Raw genomic sequence first — 26815 nt, forward strand, 5'->3', positions numbered from 1 at the left:
TAACCGCCTAGTAATCATGGATTATCCGTTATCTAAGCTCTAATAGCTAGTTAAAGACATAAAGCAGTCTATCGGAACAATAAACACTCATTGGTACTATGTATACAAGCATTATATGACCGTCGAGATAATCATCTAACAAGTTAAAAAAATAACTGAGACCCAGTACCCATTGCAAACCAGTTCGTGTTGAACAATATGAATGATAGAACAATACAACAGGATTGTCCGAACACATTTCTAATTCACCACGCGCCAGGATCGTAATCGAATCGTGCAAGCTCCTTCTCCGCATCTTCGACATCCTTCTTCGCTTTCATCCGCATGTAGAAGATTGGGCAGTCCCTGGACGAGCAGATGACCTCGCAGTGCAAACTGCCCTGGCATCGCTGGCACTGCGTCCAGAGACGTCCGAACCGGACCTCGAGATCCGACACCTTGTTCAAGGTCTTCGTGTAGAGCTCACCAAGGCGAGGACGGCAGTTCTGACAGACTGCTCCGTTCGCCTCATCCTTGCTTGTGAGCGGCTTCTTGCATCCCATGCAGGTCTGTGTCTTCTTCGCGAACTTCATCAGGCCACCGAGGGTAGGGGCTGCGACGGAGATGGAACGGGTGTGTTCACCCGTAAGCAGCTGGCCTGCCTTCTTCTCACCGAGAATGGGTTCGAAGATACGACCAAGCGGGTTCGCGAGCTGGTTATCGAGGTAGTATTTTGTGTCGATGGGAATGTTGTTTTCGAGAACGTAGAGAGGATCCTCGGACCTCTCGTAGTTCTTCGAGCCTCCAGCACCTTTGACGATGACGTACGCTACACGATCACCGAGTGTTGGAGCAGAACCCGCGTCACGCTTCCGCATGCGCTCAGCAAGCTCGACGTGGGCTTGTTTTGCCGTGTAGTCTGACTTGGAGAGTGCCTTCGTGATCACGAGCTTCGACATATCGATCTTGTTCTGCAGGAGATCTGAGATGGTCTCTTTGACATATCTGCACAGCGAGGTCAGCCCGGGCAATTCTTGAAGAAATAGGTTAAATTTTACTTACTCTTGAGCACCATCAATGTCTCTGTCAATCAAGATCTTGTGCAAAACGGTTTCGATGACGTTCTGCACGAGTCGGCAGTTATCTCTTCGGACAGTTTCAATACCCTTACTGTCCATCTTGTCATACTTTTTGGTATTCGTCCAATAGAGTCCGGCATATCGCTTCTTGTTAATGAGCAAATATGGGAAATACACCTTCTCGAATTCCAACTTTATGGGTTTGAGGAATTTTGAGGAGACATAATCGGCTGCTTCCTGTCCCAATTTCATGGCATCCTCGAGCTCTGTGACGCCAAACTTGACCATGACAGAGTCGGTATCACCGTATATAACTTTCGCGTCATGAGAATACCCATTTGCAATCGTGTACCTCTTTTCAACTTCCTCTTTTGTCTTTTCGATCATCTGACGGCCGTAACTGGTAGTGCTACTAGCAATAGCCAGACAAGGAAGCTTTCCAACTGTTGCACCTGTGATACCGTAGACACTGTTCGCACTGACCTTGAGGGCAAGCTGTCGTCCGTTCAATACGGCCTTCTTGAATGGGTCAGTCTCGACGGCAAGTTCCTTCTTTGCACGCTTTCTTGCGCTCAGCAGCTCTTCTAAAATCTGAGAGAGCAAGCCCTTCCGAACTTTGGTAGTGCAAAACATATCGCCGTTTGGAGTGACAATATAATCCTCATCTTTCTTCAGACCAAGCTTCTCAACACTGGTCTTGTTGAGCAGTGTTGTGTAACAAAGGTTGTGTGCTTGGATGATAGAAGGATACAGAGATGCAAAGTCGAGCGTCGCAATGGGTACTCCATAATAACCTCGAATAGGCTCAATGACAGTTGCACCTTCGTACTCTGCTTCATCATGTTTGCTCAAGTTTGGTATAACGAGATCCTGCTCCAAAGCCTTGCGAAAGAGTTGACTGATAAACTTAACCTGCTGGCCACGAGCAAGGAGATAGTTGAACGGGACACCCGTGACTCTGGCCATCTCAGTATAGTTAACAAGGCACATCAGTTTGTCCATGAGTCTCTGAGGTAGGAATGCATCCTTGAGACAGTAGACAGCGAGACGCCGTCTTGAATCTGGTGTCCCGTTGAACAGTTCAGTAATCATTGTATGATGGACATCTTCTTTTTGTTCTCCTAAGAACTCGGCACAGACCGAATTTAGGGTGTAACTTCGCAGATGGTAATCCCGCTGAACCAACTGAAGAAGATCAAGCTGAATTCTGCCATTGGTGTTGGTGGCTTTTGTGTCGCGGCTGCCCATTTGCTTGCTGGAAAAGTTGGTGTCCTTGGCTTGCGACTGGACATTCTTTAACCTAGTCCAATACGGAAACCCAGTGCATTTAAGATGCTTGGCTCGGTCCAGGAGGTAGGGAAAGTCGAAGTTAGCAATGTTATACCCGATGATAACATCGGGGTCCACTTTCTCCAGGAAGTCTCGCCAGGCCATAAGCATCTTCTCCTCCCTGTCGAACTCCAAGATTTGTGTGTTGACGATTAAACTGCATGTGTCTAAGACAAAGACGTTCCGAATAAACGGCTTTGATTCACCATAGCGAGTCACAACATTGGCAATCTGGATGACAGGGTCTTGATTAGGTTCGGGGAAAATGCCTTTCCGCCCAGCACACTCAATATCGAATGAAAGGATGCGAAGCGGTGCCATCTTCAGCCACTCGCCATCATTAGGATAGGCAATAAGGTCACGGTAATCAACAGCCGCTTCAATCTGGCAGTTTGATTGTTTCTCCTTCTCCGGAAGGAGGCGATACTTGGATGCTTTAGCTTCCACCCAAGACATTCCCGAGATCTACAGAGGTGGTTAGCATCAGTTTCCTCATACATCTTGGTGATGAAGTAGCCTTACCCCAGTATCGATCATAAACCTCAGGACGTATTGGATGTTGTCAAAGGTCAGGATACTATTGTCTGCAGTATTCCAGAGCCCTTTGTAATTCAGACTCTGTGCACTGTTTTCGAGCATATTCCGCAGCTTGCCGATGAATTTCGGCTCCGTCACCGTGATCTTCAAATAGTAACTCTTCTGATTACCCTGGAAGCCATATAAGTTCTCCTTCATCATTATCTCGACTGACTCGATAGTAGGCTGATGTTGAGCGAGCTTAGTCTCCAAAAATGTTCGGAACGGGTCGCAGTCCGCCTTCGTAAAGCCCACGGGCGCAGCAATGAAGAGGTAGTGACGAAAGCCTGTGACATGGAGAAGAACCGAATGGCCTTTCTGGGAGGAGCATTAGCAGAGATGCAGGAGCGTCATGATTGGAGTCGGGCAGATACCTCGGTCACGCCAAAGAGCTTGACAGTTGTCCTGCCGCCCATCAACGTTCCCTCTTCAGCATCTATTTGCTGAAAGCAGACATTATCCCTCTTTTCATCAAAATCGACGAGCGGCGGCCGCTCCCATTGCTGATCCTTCTCTGAATTGCTCTCCTTCAGTCCGCTTATATCCTGGGTTAACTTTTCCAAGACCTCCTCTTCAAACTGGCTTTTCTGTGGCTGGCTAGAGCCGAAAGCCTTGGTATTAGCATTTCGAAACGGCGGCTTGACGCTTACGGGCTGGTCAATGTCAAGCTTGCGCTTCTTGGCCGCATTGGGGGATGTGATCATGACATTTCGGGAGTTCCTGGTTGCGTCGGCGAGAATACGCTTTTGAGGGTTCGCGACAGCTTCAGGCATGTTTGCGATTCATGGAAGTGATAGAGTTACCGGAGCTCTGGCAGTAAAGTGGGCGAAAGGAGGGTATATTCACGACACCGGAGGCGTTGTCGTCCAAGATGCCCCTCGAAGTGTCGCGACCTGGAGTAGATGCAGCCGGGCGTGTCTCGGTCGCGCCTAGACGTGACGACACTTTACGCGTGACGCCGGGCCACGTGATGATATCGAGGTTGCTGTCGCCGTCTTCTCATAAGCTGAGAGATTATGTATACACCTATCAAAAGTGCATAGATAAAGGTATAGACAGCATATTATATGTATCTACATCATTCTCGTACGCAGTTTAGCCTTTCAGGTATCGACTACATACGATGTACTAGGTACTTCGTAGTACCCCATAGGATGTTAATAAGAGACCAGTTACCTCATAGAGAATCCCTCGTCCTTTTCCAATAAATTATCTAGATTAGTTATTCCCTTTTGTCTCCACCGTACTCCTTTATACATATAAAAAAACTTCGAAAACATTTCTATCACCGGCACCCATACCTTATGTAAGCAGACATGAGAGCCTGAGGCTGTAGAATGTATCCACTTCGCCTAGGCCAAGATCTCCCCGCCAGGATCCACCGCCATCGCTGACTCTTCTATTCCCTTTTCATGATTTCTATGTGCATCGGAGTCTTGCGAATCCAAAGGCCAGGTGCATGGCTCTGTGAGCTAGCTAAAATGTCAAATTAAGACCCTTCCCATTCTTGGCGGTTGCTACTTGGCAGAACACACGAGGCTGACGCGCGACGCCCTTTCGATGGTAGCTCTGCGTAGAACCTGATGGAAGCCTGAGAGTGAATCGGAGCTTCCTTAGGCTGAATCGTGTCTATACACGTTTCAATACCCACAAGCACACATTCTCGTGTCTCTTTCGTTAGATTCTCCATTGTCTATTCTCAATGGAGGGGAATGGAGTTCTATTCGAACCGTCCTAAGCTGCTCATGAGGGGCTTGCCATATTAATTGAGCAGCCAGAGGTTCTTTACTTGTGAGAAGTTTCTGATCAACTTCATAAGAGGTTGTCATTCTCCAACGGCTGTTTTTCTCGCTGTCTGACCCTCATTTTTCCAGTCCAGCATTCAGTGCTTGCACCTAGATGGTCAAGCGGGGCTCTGATCTCATGGTCCTTGGATAGCCAGGTGATATTGGCCTTTGCAGACTACAATCATTCACCGCCTGCAACTCTCTTGGAAAACACTGACAAGATGTCATTATTCCGATCAGCTGCAGAGATCTCCTCTTCGGACCCTGAATCCAGTTCAGAGGAGAGTGAGTACGAGGAAATGACTTCCTCATATCAGGGCAGCAACAAGGAGACTAAGATCGTTGGCGGTGGTGGTGAGATATCAGAGCCTGCGAGTTCTTCCATGGAGAATGAGACGGACTCGTACGAGAGTATCCACCAAGATGGCGGTGCAGATTTCGAAGGGGTGCCCGATCTCGATGCTGAAGGACACGCAACAGTGATGACTGCTGCTTTGCTTGAATTCTACTGCCTGACCCGAGCAGCAGACATTCTCAATTCGCAGCCAGGTTCCCATGGGCGCTTTACGCGCGATTCTCCGGAGGTGCAGTATCTTGGCAAAAAGCTATACAATTACAAGTCGCACTTTCTGTCTTCTCATGGCGTACTAGCCAATGGGATTGACGGTGAAGAATGGGGGCCAACGCGGCAGTATTACCGGGATAGCCTCGACGTACTTGGTGCAGCAGCGCTTGAAGGAGCCAACTTGAACCCTCCAGTGGCAGGGCCCTCATCCAGGGCCGCTATTAAGGATTCGGCACTGTCTTCAAAGACTTCAACGAACAAGCGGCTTATGGCAAGCAGTAAATATGCGAGATCTGAGCGTCGAGAAGCCCAGGACTCAAGAACATGGGATCTACAGAAGCTCTTACCGGGTGGAGGGAATCCTAATAATAATGCGCTAATGGGAAGTTTGAGAAACTTGCTACAGCCGTCTCCAACTCTATTCCCGGCGTCACCACCGAGCTTTCCACTGTTAAATGCCTACCCAGAACATCCCAGCAACCGTTTATCTCGTTACGCTGTGGAATTCACAGAGGTTAAAATGCTAGGTCGCGGTTCATTTGGCGAAGTTTATCATGTCAAGAACCACGTGGACGGACAGAGCTATGCGGTGAAGAAGATCCCAATAAGTCGAAGACGTCTCGAGCAGTTACAACAAGGAGGTCTACAGCAGCTTGAGCAAATCATGAAGGAGATTAGAACGCTTGCTCGACTCGAGCATATCAACGTTGTCCGGTATTATGGTGCTTGGGTGGAGCATGCAAATACACTTATTGAAAACCGTTCATTGGGTGGTCCGAGTCGTATGCAGTCAGAAATTGGTGGTTCCCAACAGACTCTTATGAGTCCGGATTCCACGGAGGCCGGAACTAGTTTTAACGTCGTGTTTGAACATTCTGAGGAACATACAGATGACGGCATCGTGTTTGAAGAGGATTCGAAATCCGCATCCTTCGACGGCGGGATAACATCTTCTTCCAACGATCTACAAAGGCGCATCAGCCATGCGACGACGGCGTCCTCTAGATCAAGGAAGAGCTCGGCCCACAGTGTCGCAGAGGACGAAGAAATAGAATCTATCCCCCGTGATTTCAGCGTCCCATCCCACAGCCTCATGTCCACGCTTGGTGGATCGGATGGCGACATATTCACGGATGGTTTAAGTGAAGATATGTCGAAATTAGCGGTCAGACGTAGAGCTCAACAAGGCTCCCAGGCTCCTGCTGTCATTCTTCACATTCAAATGTCGCTGCATCCTCTCAGTCTAAGCACATACTTGAATCCTCAGACCAACACCAAGGAGGAAGACGGCAATTCACCATCACGTCGGCATTGCTTCCACATTATACCCTCAATGAAGATCATTCTCGGCATCCTTTCCGGCGTCGAATACCTCCATTCCAAGGGCATCGTTCATCGTGATTTGAAACCAGCAAACATATTCCTCTCTATCCCCGGAGATAACGAAATCGACCAAGAAGGGTGTCCAAGGTGCAAATCGGAATGCGCAACTGCTACTACCAGCCCACAGTACTATCGTCCTCGGATAGGTGACTTCGGCCTCGTCGCGGACCTCTCTAACTACGATGACACCCGCTCCCCACACGGTGGCGCCCTCACGTCCTTCAAAAACGACACAATGCCTATTCGACACGTTGGAACCGAATTCTACTGTCCACCCGTCCCGCAGTTTTCACCATCAGAGTCTGGCGGCAGGCAACTCCACAGCCATAACAACCGTTACACCATTGATGAAAAACTCGACGTCTTCGCTCTCGGCGTGATCCTTTTTGAACTTCTCTACCGGTTGAATACAAAGATGGAACGGCAGATGGTTCTAGCTCAGTTGACGCGCGGGACGGGAAGGGAGCGTTCCTCTGGTTCGGATGGAGATAGCAACATACTTCCATCTGACTTCGCAGCGAAAGTCGATTCCGGTGGAACAACTTTGGATGACAGCACTTCCATCGCGGAATCACTCTCGACATGTATCAAGGGAATGTTGGAACATGAGCCTCAGAAGAGATGGTCATGCAAGGATATCAGGCGGTGCTTGGAGAGTGTACTTCATGCCGCGAGGAAACATTCGGAATAATAACTCGAAATAACTTTTTTCTCTTGTTTATGACTATGTTTTGTTACACGACTCCAATACTTCTCTACGATCTTTTGAGGGTTGGAGCACGAAGGTTATGATGAACTCTGCTCTGCATCATGTGTACTCTACACTAATTGATGAATTGATGATATCCCCGATGTCTGCACCCGGAAGTGTGTCACTATTGTTAAAGGAAAGTCTTATGCGTAGATACACCGTAAATTTCACTGTCTTTCCTTTTCTTTCGAATAATAGTAGCAAGCAGCAGTAGCAGCGGACATCTTTAGTTAGTGGGTATCATCTTGCTCATGCGCCTTATTTTTTTGCCGTAGTAATATAGGACAATCTGGATCGGGATGAGGAGCGCCGCAAAGCAGCCTAACAGTGTTGCTGCCCACTGGACACCTAGGGATTCGAACTTTGCAGAAATGTCAGCGTCGAATTCATATCTACGTATGCCTTTTTGGGGGGAGGGGGACACGGAGATCCTACCATATAAGATGCAAATAGGGGAAATACGGCGCCTGCTATGGAACGGATGATCATATTCGCGGCGAGGGCTGAGGCGGAGCTATATATATCGTAGGTAACTTACAACCAGGGTATTTAGTTCTCAATATCTCCCGAAGCATGAGAAAATAAAAAGGAAGAAAAAAGAAATTGAGATATTAGGATTAATTTTCAGGCCTTACTATTTTCCGTAGACTTTTGCAAGATATATCAACGGCGGCAAGAGCACCGCAGACATCCCGAAGCCGAACACCATCCCTGACATCGTGGGTGCAATCCAGGAGATATCTGCCCGGTACCCTGACCATCCGAACCAGAATAACCCAACGGAGAAGGCAACAGCGCCTGGTATCGACACTGCAAGATGCCACTCCGGCGTCGCCTTGCCGTTGTTCACCTTGACCTTTCGATGGAACCAGGGTTGGTACAGGATCATTGCGAAAGCGTCCAGGAACTGTCCCACCATCACGCTGAGATAGGGCAGGCCACCAACTCCCGGATTGAACCCACAGATCTGTTGGAAGACGATCGGGTACGCGGTCAGGAAGAGATAGAGCAGGCCGTAGACGAAGGCGAGAAAGATGCCCAGGAACAGGACGATGGGGTCCAGAACGAGCATCTTCAGCGGACGCGCCAGATACGTCTGGACGATCTCCGAGAGATTGACCTGGAGCTCCTCGTGCCTAGAGTGAAGGGCCCAGTTTCCCGTGCGGCGCCGCAGAGCGACGGCCTTGTTGGCCTGCACGTCGGGGCCGTACGACTCGTCGAGCAGGAGAACCAACGACAGGGTTAAAGCGCCTCCGAGGATCCCGCAGATGTGCTGCGTCCATCTCCATCCCAGGGAACTGTTCATCACGGTGAGGCCCCCAACATAGGGTCCGAGAAATGTACCGGAGAAGACAGTGATCACGTATATGATGAGGCGTAAGCCTCTGGCTCGACCCGTGTAGAAGTCTGGCAGGACTGCCGCGACGAGTGTTATAGAAGAGGAACCGAAGACCCCGAAGTATCGACAGATGATGATCGTTTGTATATCTCTTGCAACAGCAACGCCGAACTCGAAAAGAGCGAAGCCCATCATGTCTAGGAGCATAGGCGGTCGTCGTCCCTTTACCTCGGAGAACGGGGCCCATACGATTGGACCGGTTGCAAAACCTAGCACGTAGACTGAGATTCCTAGGGTAGATACCTCAGTTGACACGCCATAGACCTCCAAAATTGCTGGTAGGCGGCAGAGAAGATGGTGCTCGCGAAGGTAATGATGAGAGTGGACATGCAGAGGGCCGCGGCTGCGCAAACCAAGAGATCAATCAGTACTATGGACCTTACTGACATGAAACATGTCTGTTGAGAGAAAAAGACTTTTTCCCCCTGGATCAGTTTTCTGGATTCAAAGGGTCATCGGGTCCATCGAACTCGACAATGTACGGGTCTTTGGTCTTTTCTGCTTTGACATCAGCCCATGCTCTTGGCTGTCGCTTTGAGCATTGTCTAGATTAGGATTCTGCTAAAAGAAGGGATGAGGATGCTACAACTGTGTCTATCCTTGGCTGCATTCCCTCAGTATCGTCCATTATCAAAGAACCACTTATGGAATGTAAGAACAGTTCAGGATATAGGCCAAAAACAAATACAGTTCAGTACCCAGGGAGCTAAGTTCGAAAATATGGAAGCTGAAAGAAAAACACGCATATTAGTACCTCTTGAAAGTAACACTAGGAAGACTTGCAAAGCTGAAAAAGACGTTTTGCAGATGTTGGGCATAGAAATCAGAACTCCCCCACCGTTTCCGATTGTGAAACTCTCCGACCTGCAGAGCCTTTGACATCTCGAGCAGAGGAGTCGTCTTCTGAGGTATGATAATTAACAATGTTTCTTGTCTTGTCTTGACTGCGCAGCTCAAGGTTCTATCGTTCTTCATAGGATAGCCTTGTATCCTTATGCTTCAATATTGGATGTGCATGCCCGTGTAACCTGGTGGATGTATGCGGTTTCGTTTTATTTGGTGTTGTATTCCACGTATGTCTGTCGTCTGGTTGTCCACAAGGGCATACGTCGTGCAGGAGAGTCGGGCCGTTTCTTGACTGGTCGACAGATGTCGACAACAAGTAGAGGACTGGCTCGGCTGAGAAGGTGCAGAACTGAATTTCTGCTGCTGATGCCGAAGCCCCCTGTTCCATGGCAGTGCATGCTATGGTAGACAATTTTATACTTCTAAGTGTATCTGATATTTGCAAACCAATCCTGTGATGGGGCATAAGCGTTAGCACTCACCCTATCCCCAGGGGTCTCGGGAATGGCGTCCTTTTTGCCAATAAATTGCCCCCTAATGAATGCCATTCAATTACCTTTTCTTGACATCTTAATGGCGTGTCATGTATACTGTACTATTTCACAGTGGGAGCCTGATAAAGATTGAATGTCTATTTATGCGGCAGTATTCACAGCTAGGCCTTAGGTACAAAGTAGTACCAGCCTATCCTGGCCCTGTCCGGGTGGATTCAATTTCCTGCAAGTTTATATTACCAAGCAAATGGCCTCTATTTTAAGTATGAAAAGTTACACCTCGGCCCGGGAAGATGTATGCGCTGCTTATGTGGACGGACTGCGCTGGTTACCTGCTATTTGGAGGGGTGAGTTGAAGTTCGGTCTTGATATGAGAGACATTCTCACTCCTCTTTACGGAGATGAGATGTACCACCTCTGCTGACATACAAGATCACAGATGGATCCAATGTAGCCAGTACAAATGACCACGTTACTCAAAGTAACGTTAACAAGTGGAAGCCCTTGAAATACCGTCCGGGAAGCTCAACAGCTCCTCGGAGGTGCTGCATACAACAAAGCAGGGAAGGGCAAGGATCGAACTAGTCAGTCGAGACACCAGGGTACACGTTGTCAGTAGCAGAAGTGAGGAGATCATGATGCGCCTTGCGCTTCAAGAGGAAGTAAACGCGGTCCGTCAAAGACAGAAGGCCATGGCGAAGAATCGTCCAAGTTATAATTTCAAAGCACACGCCGCTTTTTCATGGCAGAAAAGTTCATACGAAAAAAGTAAGGATTGTCTAGAAATTTGCACCTGTTTCCATATAATTTTATTCATGTATAAATACGTGTCAGCCAAGTTCCAGTCGTAGGAGAATGTGGTATCTTATCGTGATTTCAAGCTGGATATTTTTAGGGGCTCTACGTCATGCGGCGCGGAGCTTGGGTGGAGTCGCCTCCAGCGTCTGTCGGCGCCAACATCAACACCGCGGGGATCTCAGGCAACCCTCTGTCAGGATGGCAGCACGCCGCTCTCTCGCCCGTCGTTGACTCTTACAATATGCCTGTCCTTCCAGAAGGAGGACAGTTTCCTCCTTTTCCTTCCTTAGCGATCCAAGGCTTTCCTAATGTGCCGCCCCGCGCCCGCGACGCTTCGTCGGACGCCGTGGAGGAACAGTCGTCCGAGACTCAGGCGAAGAAAGATGTTGACGTGACCCAGCAATCATCATCATCAGAACCAACTCTCCCAGGTGGCGAGGCTCCTGGAATACTAAGAGGACTCGAAAGTCTCTCTCCCGAACAACTAGAGGCAATTAAAAAACAGCTCGAGAACCCGGACCAAATCAGTGCTGACCAGATCGGTGATTTCCTGCTTACCGGAGCCGTCCTGTCTTTCCCACAGCTGTCTATCCCACAGCTAGCCATTCCACAGATATCCTGCAAGCTGTCGAAGCAGCCGCCACCTTCAATGTCCTTCAAACAGTCGGCACCTTCTGACGTACAGACCAGCGAAGAGGATGGCGATGGAGAAGATGAGGAACCTTGTGTCGCAACGTCTTTCGAGCGGGACCTTTCGCCCACGACTTCTACGCAGAATACCCGAGCTGCAAGCTATGAGAATGTCGCGGAGGAGGGTATTTCCCGGATGCACAAGTTTACCCTATACGAGACCTCGACACGATATTACATGGTGGGCATGGACTTGACGGATACACGGTTCAGAATCCTAAAGATCGATCGTACCTCAGACTCAGAGGACCTGAGTATTACCGAGGATGAGATGGTCTACACCAAAAGGGAGATGAATCAGCTGCTCGATGCCGTCGACGGTGGTAACAAGAGCTCAGGGGGGTTAAAACTCAAGTGCAGTTGTTGGGGTCTGCTTGGCTTTATCAGGTTCACTGGTGCATACTATATGTTGCTCGTTACCAAGAGGAGCCAGGTAGCTATGATAGGGGGTCATTATATCTACCAGGTCGATGGAACTGAGCTTGTGTCATTGACGACCGCTAACGCATCCCGTCTGAAACCGGAAAAGAATCCAGAAGAAGCGAGATACATCGGGATCTTGAACAATCTTGACCTCTCACGCGCTTTCTATTTCAGCTACTCCTATGATATCACACGGACATTGCAGCATAACATCTCCCGGGAACGCCAGCATCTCCAGAGCGGCTCTCCACATCCCCTCAAACCGGATCACAATTCTATGTTCGTATGGAACCATCATCTTCTGAACCCTGCTACTGCTGCGATCAAGAACACTTATGACTGGTGCCTCCCAATCATCCATGGATACGTTGACCAGGCTAAGTTGTCTGTTTATGGACGATTGGTTTATATCACGATTATTGCCCGTCGTTCGAGATTTTTCGCAGGAGCACGCTTCCTGAAGCGTGGGGCAAATGACCTTGGATACGTCGCCAATGACGTGGAAACAGAGCAGATAGTGTCTGAGATGACGACTACCTCTTTTCACTCGGCCGGTCCAAAGCTGTATGCGAACCCTCAGTACACATCGTATGTCCAGCACCGTGGAAGTATTCCTCTATACTGGACACAGGAAAGCACAGGCGTGAGCCCCAAACCAGATATTGAGTTGAACCTAGTAGATCCATTCTACTCAGCAGCAGCACTACATTTCAATAACCTGTTTGAGAGATACGGTGCGCCCATATACGCTCTGAACCTTGTGAAATCTAGGGAGAGGACGCCACGGGAGTCGAAGCTTCTGAAGGAATATACCAATGCCATCAACTACCTCAACCAATTTCTTCCAGAGGATAAGAAGATAATATACAAAGCGTGGGATATGAGTCGTGCGTCGAAGAGCAGAGACCAGGACGTGATCGGAACGTTGGAAGACATCGCCGGAAATATTATCCCCAAGACTGGCTTCTTCAAGAATGGAGACGACGAAGCATCGGGCTTGCAGCTCCAGAACGGCGTCGCGAGGACTAATTGCATAGACTGTCTTGACCGCACAAACGCTGCACAGTTTGTCATCGGAAAACGAGCGCTCGGCTATCAGCTCCATGCGTTGGGAGTTATTGATGAGACGACAGTGGAGTACGATACCGATGCCGTAAACCTTTTTACCAACATGTGGCACGATCATGGTGATACGATTGCCATCCAATATGGTGGATCCCATCTTGTCAACACCATGGCAACCTACCGGAAGATCAATCAGTGGACCAGCCAGTCGAGAGATATGGTGGAAAGCTTCAAAAGATACTACAATAACTCCTTCCTGGATGCTCAGCGCCAGGAGGCCTACAATCTATTTCTTGGGAATTACATCTTCTCTCAAGGACAGCCGATGCTGTGGGATCTAGCCACGGACTACTACCTACACCATGCAGACCCGAGAGCTTGGTCCAAACTGAAGAAACCAAACTACATCAACTGGTATACACCAGAATTTCTGGAAAAGCGCACAATGCCACCTCCCGTGTCCTCAGCGAAAGGACCAAAGGAGTCCCTGTCCCACTTCGATGATTACTGGCTCGAGTACTACAGACCGCTGGCCGTCACCTCCTTCTCAAAGGTCTTCTCGTACAAAATGAACTCGACGCTACGCTATCTCCCCTTCCGCTCGACCCAGGGCGGCCGGTACGACCTCAGCCCATTTGTCGTCAGGACACCACACGAGCCGGTCAGCCGCGAGCGACAGTCCCAGCGCAGAAAAGGCGTCAAGATCCAAGAACCCTCCGACGACCTCAGCGACTACTCCAACAGCTCGCGCAATGATGGAACGCCCACGACCACCACTTCCAGATCGATCCAGAACTGGCTACAACAACCATCCGCAGAAAAACCCGCACCCTCAGCAGGAATCATCAAAACACCTGCTGTCTTCGACCTCCACTCCAGGAACGGAAACGGATACGGCAACAGCAACGGTGTCGACCTCCCGGGGACGGCAACAGAATCCTCCTCCCTAACAGCCCCGAGCAAGGCCCAAATCGCCCAATGGACCCTCGACCAGCTCGTCACCGACTCCCTCAACCCCTCCGTCACCGCCGCCGAGGAGGAGGAGTACGAGCGGTACATCGACCACCCGCTCAAGGTTCCCCTGGTCGTGACGTCGGAGGACGCGCTCACGGCGGCCGCGATCCAGGAGCGCGGATCGAACCTCGATTTGCTCGAGTACGTCAACAAGTGCAATCTCGAGGACGGCAACCTCGACGCCATGGCGGAGGAGAATCTGGCAGATTACGCGGAGTTTCTGAATGTCTCGGAGGAAGGGCTCACGGTCGTGGCGGAGGATTATGAGAAGAAGAGGTATAAGCGGTATCGGCAGTGGTTGAGGGGGAAGAGTCTGTTTAAGCAGCGGTTTGATGCCTGATGAAGGTTTTTTCTGTTTCTTTTTTCTTTATTATTACTATTTTACGTACATTACGCCTTGCTATGAGACGACTTTTTTTGTACTGTACGTAGATGCATGCACGCAGTGATACCCTTGACGTATGCATTCTAGGATTAAAATTTATTCCGTGTTCTTCAGGCTCTAAGGATGGCCATCGAATTTCGTTATCTTTCACAGCAATAATTTAGACATGAAACTAAGCATTGTAGGAGAACTGCCCTCGAAGTCCTATCTAAAAGCCCACTCCTAAGAGTGCATCATGAAACTTTCCAAGGTCGAACAACATCCGACCTTCTACCAAGCCATTAAAAATACTCACCATCATCAGGCGAGAAATCCGCAAACAACAGCCCCCTGAGACCCTCATCCGCCTTAACCAGCTCCTCAAGTTCCTTCTCCATATCAATCTCTGCATCCACACCCGCCCAGTTCTCCTCAGGGCTACTACTGCCTTCGACGGTATTATTATCTTTGGACTGCGCAGCGATCGAACTCACAGCCACCTTGAGCAGATACACGGCCCCCTGGAGCTGTTTTTTGAGCTTCTCCATTTCCGTCATCTTGTTTTCCTTCTGGGGGTCGTCCTCCCTGCCTCTCTTCCGATCTCTTTCTGCTTGTTCTGCGATCTGCTTCTCCTCTTCTAGCACGTACAGCCAGCACTCGCACAGCGCGCCTAGAAGCTCACCGCGCCATCGCCAGATCCGCGGGTGTGCATTCAGAACCACGGCCCGTGCCGCTGCGACAGCAGCCAGAAGGAGAGGCGGGTGTGCCGTCCCGAACGGGTTCGTCAGCGTGGTGTAGAGCAGGGGCACGATATCCTGCAGGTACTTGGTCGCGTGGATGCCCAGCTCCAGCACGAGGGTGTACAACTGGTCGAGCAGAAGAGTCGAGAGCCGCGGATAGGGAAAGGACGCGATGGACTTATCGACCGTGGGCGTCGTCGAGCTGATGTGGTGGAAGGACGGGATGAGGCTGGTGCGAAGCATGCTCGTCACGCCGCGGAGGTGTGCCTCCTTGTCTTCCTGCGCGGACAGGGTCCTGGAAGAAGCAGAAGAGCGTGTGTCAGGGAAAGCAGCAGCAGATGATGTGGCATTCTGGTAGCGGGTCTTCAGCACCGACAGTAGAGCGGGGTACGCTGTCCCAAGTAGCTGGATGGATTCATTCTCGGGGGTGATGGTGGGGAGGGAGAGGAGACATGGGGTCACGGCATCCTCAAAGACGGATGACAGGTTCGTGCGACGGAGGATGTCGGATTTGCCCTCCCGGAGGGGGATAAGGAGTTGCGAGAGGAGATTGCAGCCGCGGGTCTTGAATGAGAGGTTCTCGTCGTCTATCAGAGCCAAGATGGGTGGTACGAGTAGTGGAAAATGAGCCTCGAGAGGGACAAAGTCCGATGGCTTTCGTTAGTAGTATTTGGCCGTTAGTTAAGGGGCTTGTAAGAATGGAAAGAGCGGATATGAACTGCAGAGGGAGAAGCAACAACAGAGTATGACGTACCTGATACTGGGAGATAATCCACGCAAACAACGTCGTGGCATAGACATTCTGAAATTTCCACGGCTTCGTCTCCGGATCCAACATGCCCGAGTCGAATCTGGGCTGAGGGATAGGATGCAAGTTCTTCCGCCCAGCGGCCGTTATCGCTGGATTCTTCGTCTTCGCGAAGAGAGGCTTGATCTTTGACTTGAGGATCTCTTCCAGGGTGCTCCATAGGGCATCATTTTCTGCACGTATTGCAGAAACATAGGAGTCCAAAGCAGAGAGAGCTTGCTCCCGAGCCCACTTGGTCGTCCAGGGGTCCTTTCCGGACGTGAAGCTGGCAAGCGTAGTGACGATGTCGACGGTGCCGTCCGCCTCTTGGATGGGGAGGAAAGCACTCAAATATTTAAGAACCGATACTCCAAGAGACAACCTTAACCGACTTCGTTTAAGACTGTCTGTAAGAGGTTTATTTTTCTCTTCTATTCGATGTCAGAATCCATCCTGTTGCTTTTGAGGGGGATACCGTACCATCGGCTGAATAGGCTCCCTCCAAGACCTCTGCAAACTCAGAATCTGGGAGCGAAATGTCAGAAGCCCAAGAATAAATAGCATTAGCAGCTTCCACATCGTCTTCTGAGAGGGTCTTTGGGCCCCAGGCCCTCAAGAAGCCCTGGACGATAAGAAGGTTCTCGCATGCCTACGGCTCATAATTAGCCACATCCTGCTGCGTCTGGGACAGTCTTCGCAACCAGCAGGGCTTACCTCTTGATAATTACTTGAGTTGTGAGACAAGACATCTCTCCATAACGGATAGAGCCCCTCTGGCAGAGTGGTCTGGTCTGGGATGAAGTCCGGGATGTTGTCTCCATCCGCCCTTTTCAGGTACTCACGTGCCGCTCTACGAAGTGAATCCATGAAAAGCGGGGTCTGGATGGAATGGAAAAATACATCAACGAAATGTCGAAACCTAGAAGACAAATTCTAGTATGTTTGAATGGTTGTAGGAAATACTACGGGGGGGGGGGGGGGAAGTCTATGACTGCAAAAATTTGCGGTTTTCTTATTGAGAATGTTTTTTAACTACCGCTCCCTGGCGACGTGCCGGCAGTCGCGCGCTCTTAATGTTCATATCCAGGTCGAGAATCTCCAGGACTCTCAACGCCATCTATTTTCAGCTATTTGCTTTTTGTCGGCTTGATTTCAAGCTCATCCCTTCTACTTTTAAGCTCTTCCAGTGCCTTTTCCTTTTCGGAAATTTCTGGGTGCTGAAGCTGCCACCTAATCACTATGTCCAGCGCCTTGGCCATCCAAGGCCCTTTTGAAAGCCCCAAAGCTTTCATAATTTCATCGCCATTTACGATTGGTTTCAACTCGTAGGCCTCGAGGAGACCCTGATCCTTTATATACGAAAGGAATTTGTCATAATCATGGATGACTGCCAACGTAAGAGAGTCAGTGGCAAATACACCGGAAACCTCAGGGAAGCAACACTGTTACCTGTCGAGAACTCGCCTCCTTTCATGATCTCCAGGAGAATGCTCAGAAGAATGCAAAGTCTCCAGTCTTTCTTCCATGAGCGGATATGCAATCCAATCTGCCGTCGAATCTCCCTATCTGTGCCGGGTAGATTCCCCACAAGGAAGGATCCCTTGACGTCAGTGATCGTACCGGAGTGCGTGACGGCGTCACTCAGTATGGTTACAGTCTTGTTATCAGCCCGAAGACTGTCTCTAGCGACTTGACCTACGCGAGGAGGGTTGGGTCTCGCATTTGCTTTTGCAGGCTTACGTGCTGGCACAGTCGCCCAAGGGGAAAACGCGGCGATAACCCAAGCGTAGTATGCTTCGGATTTATCGCGTATAAGTATGCTATGAACGCGGTTAATTGCTGCACCAAGGTCGTCAGCATCACTAGCAGGCGGGTTCATGATTCTCTCGAGAGCATTGTAGGCAAGAGACCAGGACGATGTGTCGACTCCCGCATCGTCCTGATGGTTGGCAAATATTGTAGAGTACAATCCAAGCCGGTCAATAGTCTCCAGAGCTTCTCGAGGATCAGGCCCTACATATCAGTGTTAGGCCAAGTCCAGAAAAACAGGGGAAACGAGAATAGCGTACCCCGGAGCATCTTTTCTATTTCAGTTCCAATACGTTCTTTGCTGATTTTCTGATTGAGAGCAACTTTAATATCATCATTCTGCATGGCCTGCTCTGTTTCCTCGACAATCCGATACCCTAGTCGACTGGCAAATCGAATCAATCGTAGGACTCGCAGTGGATCATCTTTGAAGGTCTGATACGGCTCCAAAGGAGTCCGGATGATCTTATTTCTCATGTCCTCTATCCCCCGGCCAGTGAGATCTTCAATTTTGGACTCGTTTAGGTTGTAAAAGAGGGCGTTCACTGTCGCATCGCGACGCAGTGCATCCTCTTCAGCCGTTCCAAACTCCATCTGCGGATTGCGACTGTCTTCAGAATACGTCTCCTTCCGCAGATTCACCAGATCGATATCCATGCCGAAGATCTTCGTCGTGACGGTCTCGAGGTGCTTCGACTTCTCCGGATTCGCTTCGATCTTGTGGAGGCTGACGATCGATTCCTTGAGCTGACCATCTTGATGCTCTTTCTTGTACTTTTCCAGGTTCTCCGGAACGTCAAGGTACTCCTTCAAGGCCATTCCAAACTGCAACCCAGTCATTGAGCTTATTCCCACATCAATGTCGTGGCTGTCGACCCCCAGCAGCTTGTCCCGCACCCATCCTCCGGTGAATCGCAGCACGACCTGAGAACCAGCGGCAGCTTGGCCGTCGCCTTTCGCGGCGGCCTGCTGGCGTATATATTCCGCAACATCGAGTAGAAGTGTTTTGATCGTATTTTCAATGGGCGTGAGCTCGATCGTCGCCAGAGGCTGAGGGGTCTGCTCTGATGTCTGAGCCCTCGTTGCGTGAGCCATTGTGTCGTCGGGGCTCTCGTGCGGGGCAGTTGTGGTGGAGATGCGCCTCCTCTTGCTTGGTCTGGGGGAGGGACTGGTTTCCGTCTCACTGTCCGGCATGAAACAGCGAATCTCGGTGTGTCGAGGAAGAGTCGTTCGTTTGGAGCTTAAGGACGATTTTTGGTGACTCGTAGCAGCGCGCACCAGTGGGAGGACCACATGGGCTCGATCACGGAAGTTGGGATTGGTTAAAGGGACTCGAAAGTAACGAAGTGGAGTAAGACACCTGTGAACTAGAGACACCAGCATCTATGAACATATACAAAGACCGGAAATTTCCTGGCCGACGAGTAGCTGCAGAAATGCACAGCTGCTGCGGGCCGTCGTTGGTGAGCCTTAAGCTGGATTCACGTGCGGCATCGCATGATGTGGAGTACTGCTGCGCAAGCAATTAATATTCCATTACTGAACGAAGAATTTACTCCGCCAATTTCTCGTCCATTCTTTTCTCTTATCTTGTTCGACAGCCTGATTATAGCCCGAGCCACAAGGAGCGGAGGAATTCAAGACAACGTAGCCATGCAGTCACGGTCATACGACGGGTCAATCCAGCGCGCTAAGGCTGCACCGATCTACTAGGAGGTTCCTCCATGTCCATAGGCCTACAGGAAGTTGATACATCTTTCTCTGGTTGCATGTGGCATTCCTTTTCCATGCCTAACAATGCAGCTTCAGCTGTCATATACGGAAACAGTTAGCCACTGTGTATTCCCGCCACTGTTATCGTTCAGATGACAGGCACTAAAGGAACCTAATATAGAATCATAATGCCACTAGTACTTCTAATAACGTGTCTCTATTCACGGAATCGAGGGCACAAAGGCTATATTCAGGCTGAGCTAAAGCGGTCAGCAGGGTCCTGCGGTGTGGCGACAGGTCCGAAGACCCTCAACCAGCTCCATTCTCGGATACAACTGCTAGAGCGAATTGTGGAGCAATAGACAGAATGCAAGACCGTAGTCGGTTGGAAAGCAATCCATGAGAGCTGCATAAATGGAGGGGGGAAGATATGAAAGTGCTTATCGGTCGTCTCTGTAGGCTGAGAAGCTAGAAAACATCTGCCTTGGCTCTGGAGATGAAAGACTCGGGATCTAAACGATTCCAGACTTATCCAGATCTGCCTCATACATATCTGAAACAAGACCTTCATAGAAACGTGGAGAAGTGGGCCTAGTTGGAATGATGATAATGGATGGATATTCAGTGATTGTATTAGCGCGGTCAGCGCAGCCGCCCAGTCTGACGTTGCCCAGCGGCTCTCCCACTTCCCGCTCTCCCTCCGATTATCGATCATCAACACGCTCTTTGTCTCCCGCGACAGCTCCTCAGATCGCCTTCCACGCTTCCCAACCCCCTTATAGATGCCGTCAGACAGATCTAGGAATTGCGCACCCGCAAGACATACGGAAAACCTGAGGTGTCCATGACATCACCTGGAGATGCTGGCCCCATCAAGCCTCCGCCATCCTTTTCTCCCGGAGCTTCGCTGGTGACCAGATTTCCGGAGAAAGCCCAGTCCTCGCAGCCCCTAAACAACAACCTGGCCGAGTCGAATATTATTTCATCGCCTACTGTGCCTTTCTCACCAGTGTCTCCCGCCTCTCCAGCCCGCTCCGCGTCCCCAATTCGACGAGTATCAAGTGCGGCATCCCAAGTAGCCAGGTCGTCGATCGGATCGCCTCTGGGGGTTCAGCTTGACAGTTCAGACGATGTACGGTCTCTAATAATACGCGCTTTTTCACCTACGGTTGGGGTTTACGCATCCGAGGATACCAATGAACTGGCAAGGCAGAAGGGATTCAAAGGCGGCTTCCGGGAGCTGATCCGGCCCTTCGGAGAGATCATCCCGGGCAAGGTAGTCATACGAGACAGTAATGGTTCAAGTCGCGGCTGGGAAGACTATGGAGTCCGTTTCGTGGAGCTGTCAGCGGATCAGTTTCCAAGCGCTCGAAACGAGTCTCCTCTGGCCCAGATAGAGGAGGTGCTGGAGAGACATCTGGATTCGGCGGATGACCCTGTGGGTGGATTGCTGCGACCGGGAGCCCTCGCAACCGGAAATATACCCCCTACATCACCGTTTTACAAATTGTTCCTACGTCGCCTCCTGTCCACCAGCTCTTCGACGCCGCATGAGACATTCGGACATCCTGTGGCGTGTGTCATTGCGATCAGTTCGCGAAACACGGCGCCTCTGGAGTCGCTGCGGCAGCTCTATGCTGATACCAGCCAAGGTTACAAAAAACTACCTCCGTGGGTCCATCCGGAATTCCTCAGATACTATGTTCTAGTTCACGATGAAGATCGAGACGATATCACGGAGTCAACGAGGTTATACGATCAGATGAAGAGGCATTTCGGCCTACATTGTCATTTGTTACGACTGCGAAGCAATCAATGCGTCGTGACTGATGATGACAGTGTCCAAGTACCACCGTGCGAGTGGCTGTCGCCCTCGGAGGATCTCTCGAAAATGGGCGAAACGGGTGAGTTTCAGATCGACAATACAACAAATTTTTGGGTGTGCAAGCTAACTGTGAGCAGCAACCCTGATTGATCTTGGTACTGAAGCCCAATATCTTTTCGACTCCGATGTCGCGGCCATCAAGACGTTCGTCCGAGAGCTGGTTGCACAGTCTGTGATTCCCTACATGGAAAACAGAGTTGCTCTCTGGAATGATCAGGTTGCGTCTCGAAGACGCGGTATCAGTGGTCGGTTCATGTCGATGTCCAGGCAATGGGCGAGGTTCGGTGCAGGTACGAGGTCTAGTATTGCCGGGTCCGGATTAGGCGGGACGAGTGGTAACTACGATACTACTCACGGCTTCTATAAGCCTGATGCCCCCGAGGCACTCCTACGAAAGTTGGCAGATTTCGCCTTCATGCTACGGGATTGGAAACTTGCTTCATCCACCTATGAGCTTCTCAAAACAGATTTCAGCAACGACAAAGCTTGGAAGTACCACGCAGGAGCCCATGAAATGTGCGCAGTGAGCATGCTGCTGAACCCGCTTTCTGCATCTGCGAAGATCAAGCTCGAAAGCGTCGACCAGATGTTCGAGACTGCGTGCTATTCGTATCTCACACGATGCTCCGACGCACCGAACGCTTTGCGAAGTCTTTCTTTGGGCATTGAACTTCTCAAGTCCCGCGGGGGTTCCGCCACGGAGAGTGCCGCAAAATGGGCCATGCGGGTCATGGACCTTGGACTTGTCGGTCCCATTGGTCAGATTCTGTTCCACGAGCGTATTTCCGCCTGCTATGCCTCCAAGACCGGAACAAGCGGTGCTAAATGGGGAGCCCGCCGCAGAAAAGCTGCGATGTGGAGCGTTCTGGCTGCGGATGCCTGGCAAAAACATGGCAAGCCTACACTAGCGTCCGCATGTCTCGAGGAATCAGACAGGTTATACGCAGATGTACTGAAAACTGAGGGTGTCTTCCCGATGCCGGAAATGCAAGCCTTCATCGACGGCCTGAAGCGGGCCGTGAAGGTCGAGTATCTCGAGTCCAGAGGCATCGACACCACTGATGAAGCGGCCACAGCAGACCAACTGGGAACCGAGGAGACGAGTGAGAAGCTGGACCAACGTCAGCGCGGCAGGTCATTGATCGGAGCATCAAACCCTCTTGAGGCTGGGCCTCAGATCCCTGTGCGGTTGAAACGGGACGAAGGCAAATCGCCAGATGACGACTTCGAATGAGGCTTGGATGGATGGACATAGGGCTTTGATTCTGGGCGCATGGCAGGATATATCTTATAGAACTAGGGCATTTAAAAGAGGTGTCTGACGTCTATCATTGGCGGAGTTCAGAGGATATCCAGTCTACGTTTCCTGGGCATCAAAGAGAAAATAATACACGGCATTTGTTCGAACCTGATCCGCATAAACCAACATTATGAGTAGCCTGCTGGTGTAAATGTAAAGAATAGTTGTTTTAAGGGACCATATCAGGGCCGGTCGACGACCTGTCACGTGAGTCGTGCTATGGCGCATCTTATCGATATCGATAAGCGTCGGAGCTGACGGCCAGCTCGGCAAAGCTCAAGCCTCAAGGACTGCCTGTGGAGAGGCGGCATCCGCGGGTTGAACTTCCCACATCAGCCTTCAGGCACGGAGAGGACAGCTCAATACTTGCTGTCCCCTTCAGCGCGATCATATTTCTGACTATTTAGAGAATGCAGCCCCGGAGAACGAACCGATAGAGCTTACTTGCTTCGGGGTGGAAGAAGGGACAAGCTGAAAGAAAAGGAGCTAACGGACAGCATTTACAATCTACCTACCTAGGTACCTGCATACAAGATGAGCGACCTCCTAGCATACATCCTCGCCCATGAGGATGCCTTTCGAAAGTATGTCCCTCTGTTCTGTTCGCTGCTTGCTTCAACCTATCCATCCCTCGCGCCCTTGAAGTACCTACCATATAGCTACCCAAAGTTAGGTACCTAGCTAACTGAACCAAAACCATTCGCAGAAACCGCCTCCCATCCCTCTACTCCGACTTCGCCCTGCAGAAGAACACCAACCCGGATGGCTACGCCGTCAACGTCGCTGCGTGGGAGCGCGCGCTCACGAACGCCGCGCGCAGGGGATGTATACCTTCCTCCTCAGTCGGCGCCGGCGCGCGAGGCGGTCGTGAACTATCCTCGTTGAGTACTATAAAAGCAGAAGGAGACGGTGGTGGTGTGCGAACCAAGAGCGATCATCTCATTCTGAGGACGGACGATGCGCTCCTGAGGGAGCTGGAGAGTCCGGAGTGGGGGAGGCCGGTGGCTTTGGGTGCTGTTTTTGTATGTTACATCTCATTTAATTTATACATACTTACAAGGTACATGAAGCTAATATACTATTACAACCGGTCTACAGGACGAAGCGATCCAAAAGCGCACTATGGTCCCGCTGCAGCTGTACAGGAGCAGCGGCGCGAGTCTGCAGGCGAGACAGTGGAGACTAATCGACCCGGGGGCGCTGAGTCCGTGGAACGTGATGAGCTGGGGCTTGAAGCAGCTGAAGGGGATCGTGGTGGGGTCGGATAATATGGAGGCGTCGCCGCGGTTGCAGGTTCAGGAGTTGGTTTTGGTTGAAAATCTTAAGGTTTGCCCCTTCGTGGACTTAGTTTTTTTTATGAGAAAAGGTGAACGAACGCTGATTGTGGCTATAGGAGGCAGCGAGCCGGGTAGTAAAGGAAGCCCTGGGCCGCAGTTCGTCGAAGGTCGATTTAATATACTCGAAAGAGAGCTTCATGGGTGAATTCGGCACGGCGTTGAATGAGGATACGGAGTTATCGGATACGGACTTTGATGTTTTGCTTCTATATCTGTCCCGGGACAGTAATGCCATTCTCTATGATGGACGGGTTCGTCACGCTCATCTCTGCTAAAAAACAATAACATGGCTAACGATATGTAACCACAGACAATCAGATTCCGAGCCGTCAATGATACCTCAACGGGGATCTCACAGCAGGATACTACCATCGCATCGCTAAAGACGATAATATCGGACCTGACAAAGCAGGTCGCGAACCTAGAGGGAAAAATCGACGAACTAAACGCGGCAGCCAAAACCGCACTCAACAACAAAAACCGGGTATCGGCGCTCTCTGCGCTGCGGTCGAAGAAGCTCGCAGAGCATAACCTGAAACGGAGATCGGACACCTTGGCCCAGCTCGAGGAAGTCTATACCAAGATCGAGCAGGCCGCAGACCAAGTTGAGATTGTGCGCGTGATGGAGGCCAGCACGGGTGTCCTTCGGGGACTGCACGCCCAGGTCGGTGGCGTGGAGAAGGTCGAGGACATCGTCGAGGAACTGCGCGAGGAGATGTCCAAGGTGGATGAGATAGGCAGCATCATGAATGAGGCCGGTCCCGTCATCGATGAGGGCGAGATCGATGACGAGCTGGAGGCCATCGAGAGCCAGGAGCGGCAGGCCAAGGAAGAGAAGGAGGCCGAGGAGATCCGGCGGAGACTCGCGGAGCTGGACAGTATCCAGCACGCTGCCAAGGAAGCTGCGCGTAAAGCAGAGGCAGAACAGCAGGATACCGAGTCCGTGTTGGCGGAGAGTCTCGGGAAGCTCTCGCAGATGTCGATCGAAGATAGCTCCAAAGGCGCTGCCCAGCAGGGCAAGGAGCATCAGCGGGTGTCGGCGGAATGAATCACAGTAATGATGAACGGCGGTGCAACTTGGATAACAGATGTGTATGTCCCTATTATATTGAGTACTTTTTCCAGGCGTAAGTGTAGATAGCAGATTTCATAATTTATCCAGCACGGGTGTCTAGGATCTGATTCTGACTGTTCCCTTGTTCCGCATGTCCCTTCTCTTCACCAACCTTTTCTTCAGTCGAATCCACACGTTGCTCCAGTATCTTCTGACCATTGCAAGCGTTGGATTGACCCTCGGTCTGCTTCTCTATCTCAGGCTTTGTGCAAGATTTCTGGTTTTCCGACAACTGAGGAATGGTCGACCGAACCGCCGCGTCACTCCTTTTCCGCGCATTGGCGATCAATCGCTTGAACTCATCATCGTGGCTGGCGGACCACGCCGCGGCATCGAAATCCTTGCGCATCACAGCATTCGAGCCTCCCTGGGACGAAGCAGCCGGAGCGTGGCCGCCCTGCGTCCTCTCCCAGATATCGAGTTCCCGCAGCAGCTCCCTTTTGGACTTGGGTACCTTTGCGTCACAGTTTGCGTTCCAGAGGTTCATCCACTCGGTATGGCGTTTCTGGAGGAGGGGTCTTGGACCCCAGTCTGGGATCCCGAGATCTCGTAGCTTTTTCCGGAGGACGGTGTCCTTTAAGATTGAGTAGTTTATGGTGGGGAGTCGTTCGGGGGGTTTGTTTTTGTTGTTGGAGTCTGGGGGTTTGTTCCTGAAGGATTGAGGTTGTAGAGATCTATCATTATCATATCTTAGTCCACGATCTTTGTGTAAGCTGGGACAGAACAAGGACGTTTAAACTCACCCTAATGATGATGTCGGCTTCGGTGGCTCTTGGACTCCTGTACATGTATCGAGATGGCGGAAGACGGCCTCGTTTTTCATTCTTCGATTGCAGATAGGACATGCAACTAGCCCGTCATCTATGTAATTTGTTAGATCGAAGATATACACGGCTCTCTTAGACAGGAAAAACATACCAGGCACATAGTCCTCATCCGCACTATCCTCAATGACCTCCGGCTCAGTCACAACCTGAACCTCACCCTCTCCCGACCTTCTGCTCTGCGACCGTGTCGTCCTGCCCTCCCCCTTCTCCATCACAACCTCCCTCTCTTCACCTGACTGCTCCGACCGATCCAATCTCCGCTTCTTCGCCGCCGGTTGCTCAACATCCTCACCCCCTCCTCGTTCTCTTGGAGCCGCTGCACTCCTCGCCAACTCCAACATACTCCCCCTCGCATTCCGAAACGCATCCACCAGCTCCTGCACGGCCCAGTTCCGGCGCAGCTTGAGCTCCTGATCGGAGCTGCGGCACGCGGGACAGCGGCCCTCGGAGCTCAGGCAGCGGCGGATGCAGAGCGAGCAGAAGGTGTGGCTGCACGAGGTGATGACGGGGTTGTCGAAGAAGTCCTTGCAGACCTGGCACCGGAGGGCGGACTCGAGGGGCGCGATGAGCGAGAGGGGCGTGTCCAGCCAGTCGGTGGAGTCGGGGATGTCGAAGGAGTGGTCCATACTGGCCGGATGGCTGTCAAAGTGAATTATGTAGAAAAGAGCAACATGGAAGAAGCGAATGACTGGACTGGACGGAGGGAATCTCGTATTGCAGGGCTGTTGTATGTATGTACAGAAGAGCTTTGGATAAGATCA

At 50.9% G+C, this 26815-nt stretch overlaps 9 protein-coding genes across 9 annotated transcripts; 4 read left to right on the plus strand and 5 right to left on the minus strand.

Annotated features, from left to right (window-relative positions):
• Window positions 1–245: 245 nt before the first annotated feature.
• On the minus strand, window positions 246–3736 carry VTN00DRAFT_4002 (uncharacterized protein; the record flags this gene model as incomplete). Its single annotated transcript, XM_069430383.1, has 4 exons — window positions 246–984; window positions 1042–2852; window positions 2910–3281; window positions 3338–3736. The coding sequence occupies 4 exons, from the start codon at window positions 3734–3736 to the stop codon at window positions 246–248; spliced, it is 3321 nt and encodes a 1106-aa protein (XP_069289523.1).
• A 1235-nt stretch (window positions 3737–4971) lies between these two features.
• On the plus strand, window positions 4972–7389 carry VTN00DRAFT_4003 (uncharacterized protein; the record flags this gene model as incomplete). The annotated part of the gene is made up of 1 exon (XM_069430384.1): window positions 4972–7389. One exon carries the CDS (start codon window positions 4972–4974, stop codon window positions 7387–7389), a length of 2418 nt encoding a protein of 805 aa, XP_069289524.1.
• Window positions 7390–8083: 694 nt separating this feature from the next.
• VTN00DRAFT_4004 (uncharacterized protein) lies at window positions 8084–10092 on the minus strand (the record flags this gene model as incomplete). The annotated part of the gene is made up of 2 exons (XM_069430385.1): window positions 8084–9078; window positions 9957–10092. The coding sequence occupies 2 exons, from the start codon at window positions 10090–10092 to the stop codon at window positions 8084–8086; spliced, it is 1131 nt and encodes a 376-aa protein (XP_069289525.1).
• A 1003-nt stretch (window positions 10093–11095) lies between these two features.
• Window positions 11096–14518, plus strand: VTN00DRAFT_4005 (uncharacterized protein; the record flags this gene model as incomplete). The annotated part of the gene is made up of 1 exon (XM_069430386.1): window positions 11096–14518. The coding sequence occupies one exon, from the start codon at window positions 11096–11098 to the stop codon at window positions 14516–14518; it is 3423 nt and encodes a 1140-aa protein (XP_069289526.1).
• A 326-nt stretch (window positions 14519–14844) lies between these two features.
• VTN00DRAFT_4006 (uncharacterized protein) lies at window positions 14845–16936 on the minus strand (the record flags this gene model as incomplete). The annotated part of the gene is made up of 4 exons (XM_069430387.1): window positions 14845–15936; window positions 16037–16500; window positions 16550–16718; window positions 16784–16936. The coding sequence occupies 4 exons, from the start codon at window positions 16934–16936 to the stop codon at window positions 14845–14847; spliced, it is 1878 nt and encodes a 625-aa protein (XP_069289527.1).
• Window positions 16937–17196: 260 nt separating this feature from the next.
• On the minus strand, window positions 17197–19072 carry VTN00DRAFT_4007 (uncharacterized protein; the record flags this gene model as incomplete). The annotated part of the gene is made up of 3 exons (XM_069430388.1): window positions 17197–17456; window positions 17519–18082; window positions 18139–19072. The coding sequence occupies 3 exons, from the start codon at window positions 19070–19072 to the stop codon at window positions 17197–17199; spliced, it is 1758 nt and encodes a 585-aa protein (XP_069289528.1).
• A 1363-nt stretch (window positions 19073–20435) lies between these two features.
• VTN00DRAFT_4008 (uncharacterized protein) lies at window positions 20436–22710 on the plus strand (the record flags this gene model as incomplete). Its single annotated transcript, XM_069430389.1, has 2 exons — window positions 20436–21495; window positions 21554–22710. 2 exons carry the CDS (start codon window positions 20436–20438, stop codon window positions 22708–22710), a joined length of 2217 nt encoding a protein of 738 aa, XP_069289529.1.
• A 600-nt stretch (window positions 22711–23310) lies between these two features.
• VTN00DRAFT_4009 (uncharacterized protein) lies at window positions 23311–25161 on the plus strand (the record flags this gene model as incomplete). Its single annotated transcript, XM_069430390.1, has 5 exons — window positions 23311–23360; window positions 23483–23798; window positions 23875–24102; window positions 24170–24364; window positions 24424–25161. 5 exons carry the CDS (start codon window positions 23311–23313, stop codon window positions 25159–25161), a joined length of 1527 nt encoding a protein of 508 aa, XP_069289530.1.
• Window positions 25162–25267: 106 nt separating this feature from the next.
• VTN00DRAFT_4010 (uncharacterized protein) lies at window positions 25268–26680 on the minus strand (the record flags this gene model as incomplete). Its single annotated transcript, XM_069430392.1, has 3 exons — window positions 25268–25901; window positions 25971–26088; window positions 26146–26680. The coding sequence occupies 3 exons, from the start codon at window positions 26678–26680 to the stop codon at window positions 25268–25270; spliced, it is 1287 nt and encodes a 428-aa protein (XP_069289531.1).
• Between the last annotated feature and the right edge of the window lie 135 nt (window positions 26681–26815).

This window comes from Thermoascus crustaceus (genome assembly GCF_041956765.1).
Source record: "Thermoascus crustaceus strain CBS 181.67 unplaced genomic scaffold VTN00scaffold_2, whole genome shotgun sequence".
Lineage (NCBI taxonomy): Eukaryota > Fungi > Ascomycota > Eurotiomycetes > Eurotiales > Thermoascaceae > Thermoascus > Thermoascus crustaceus.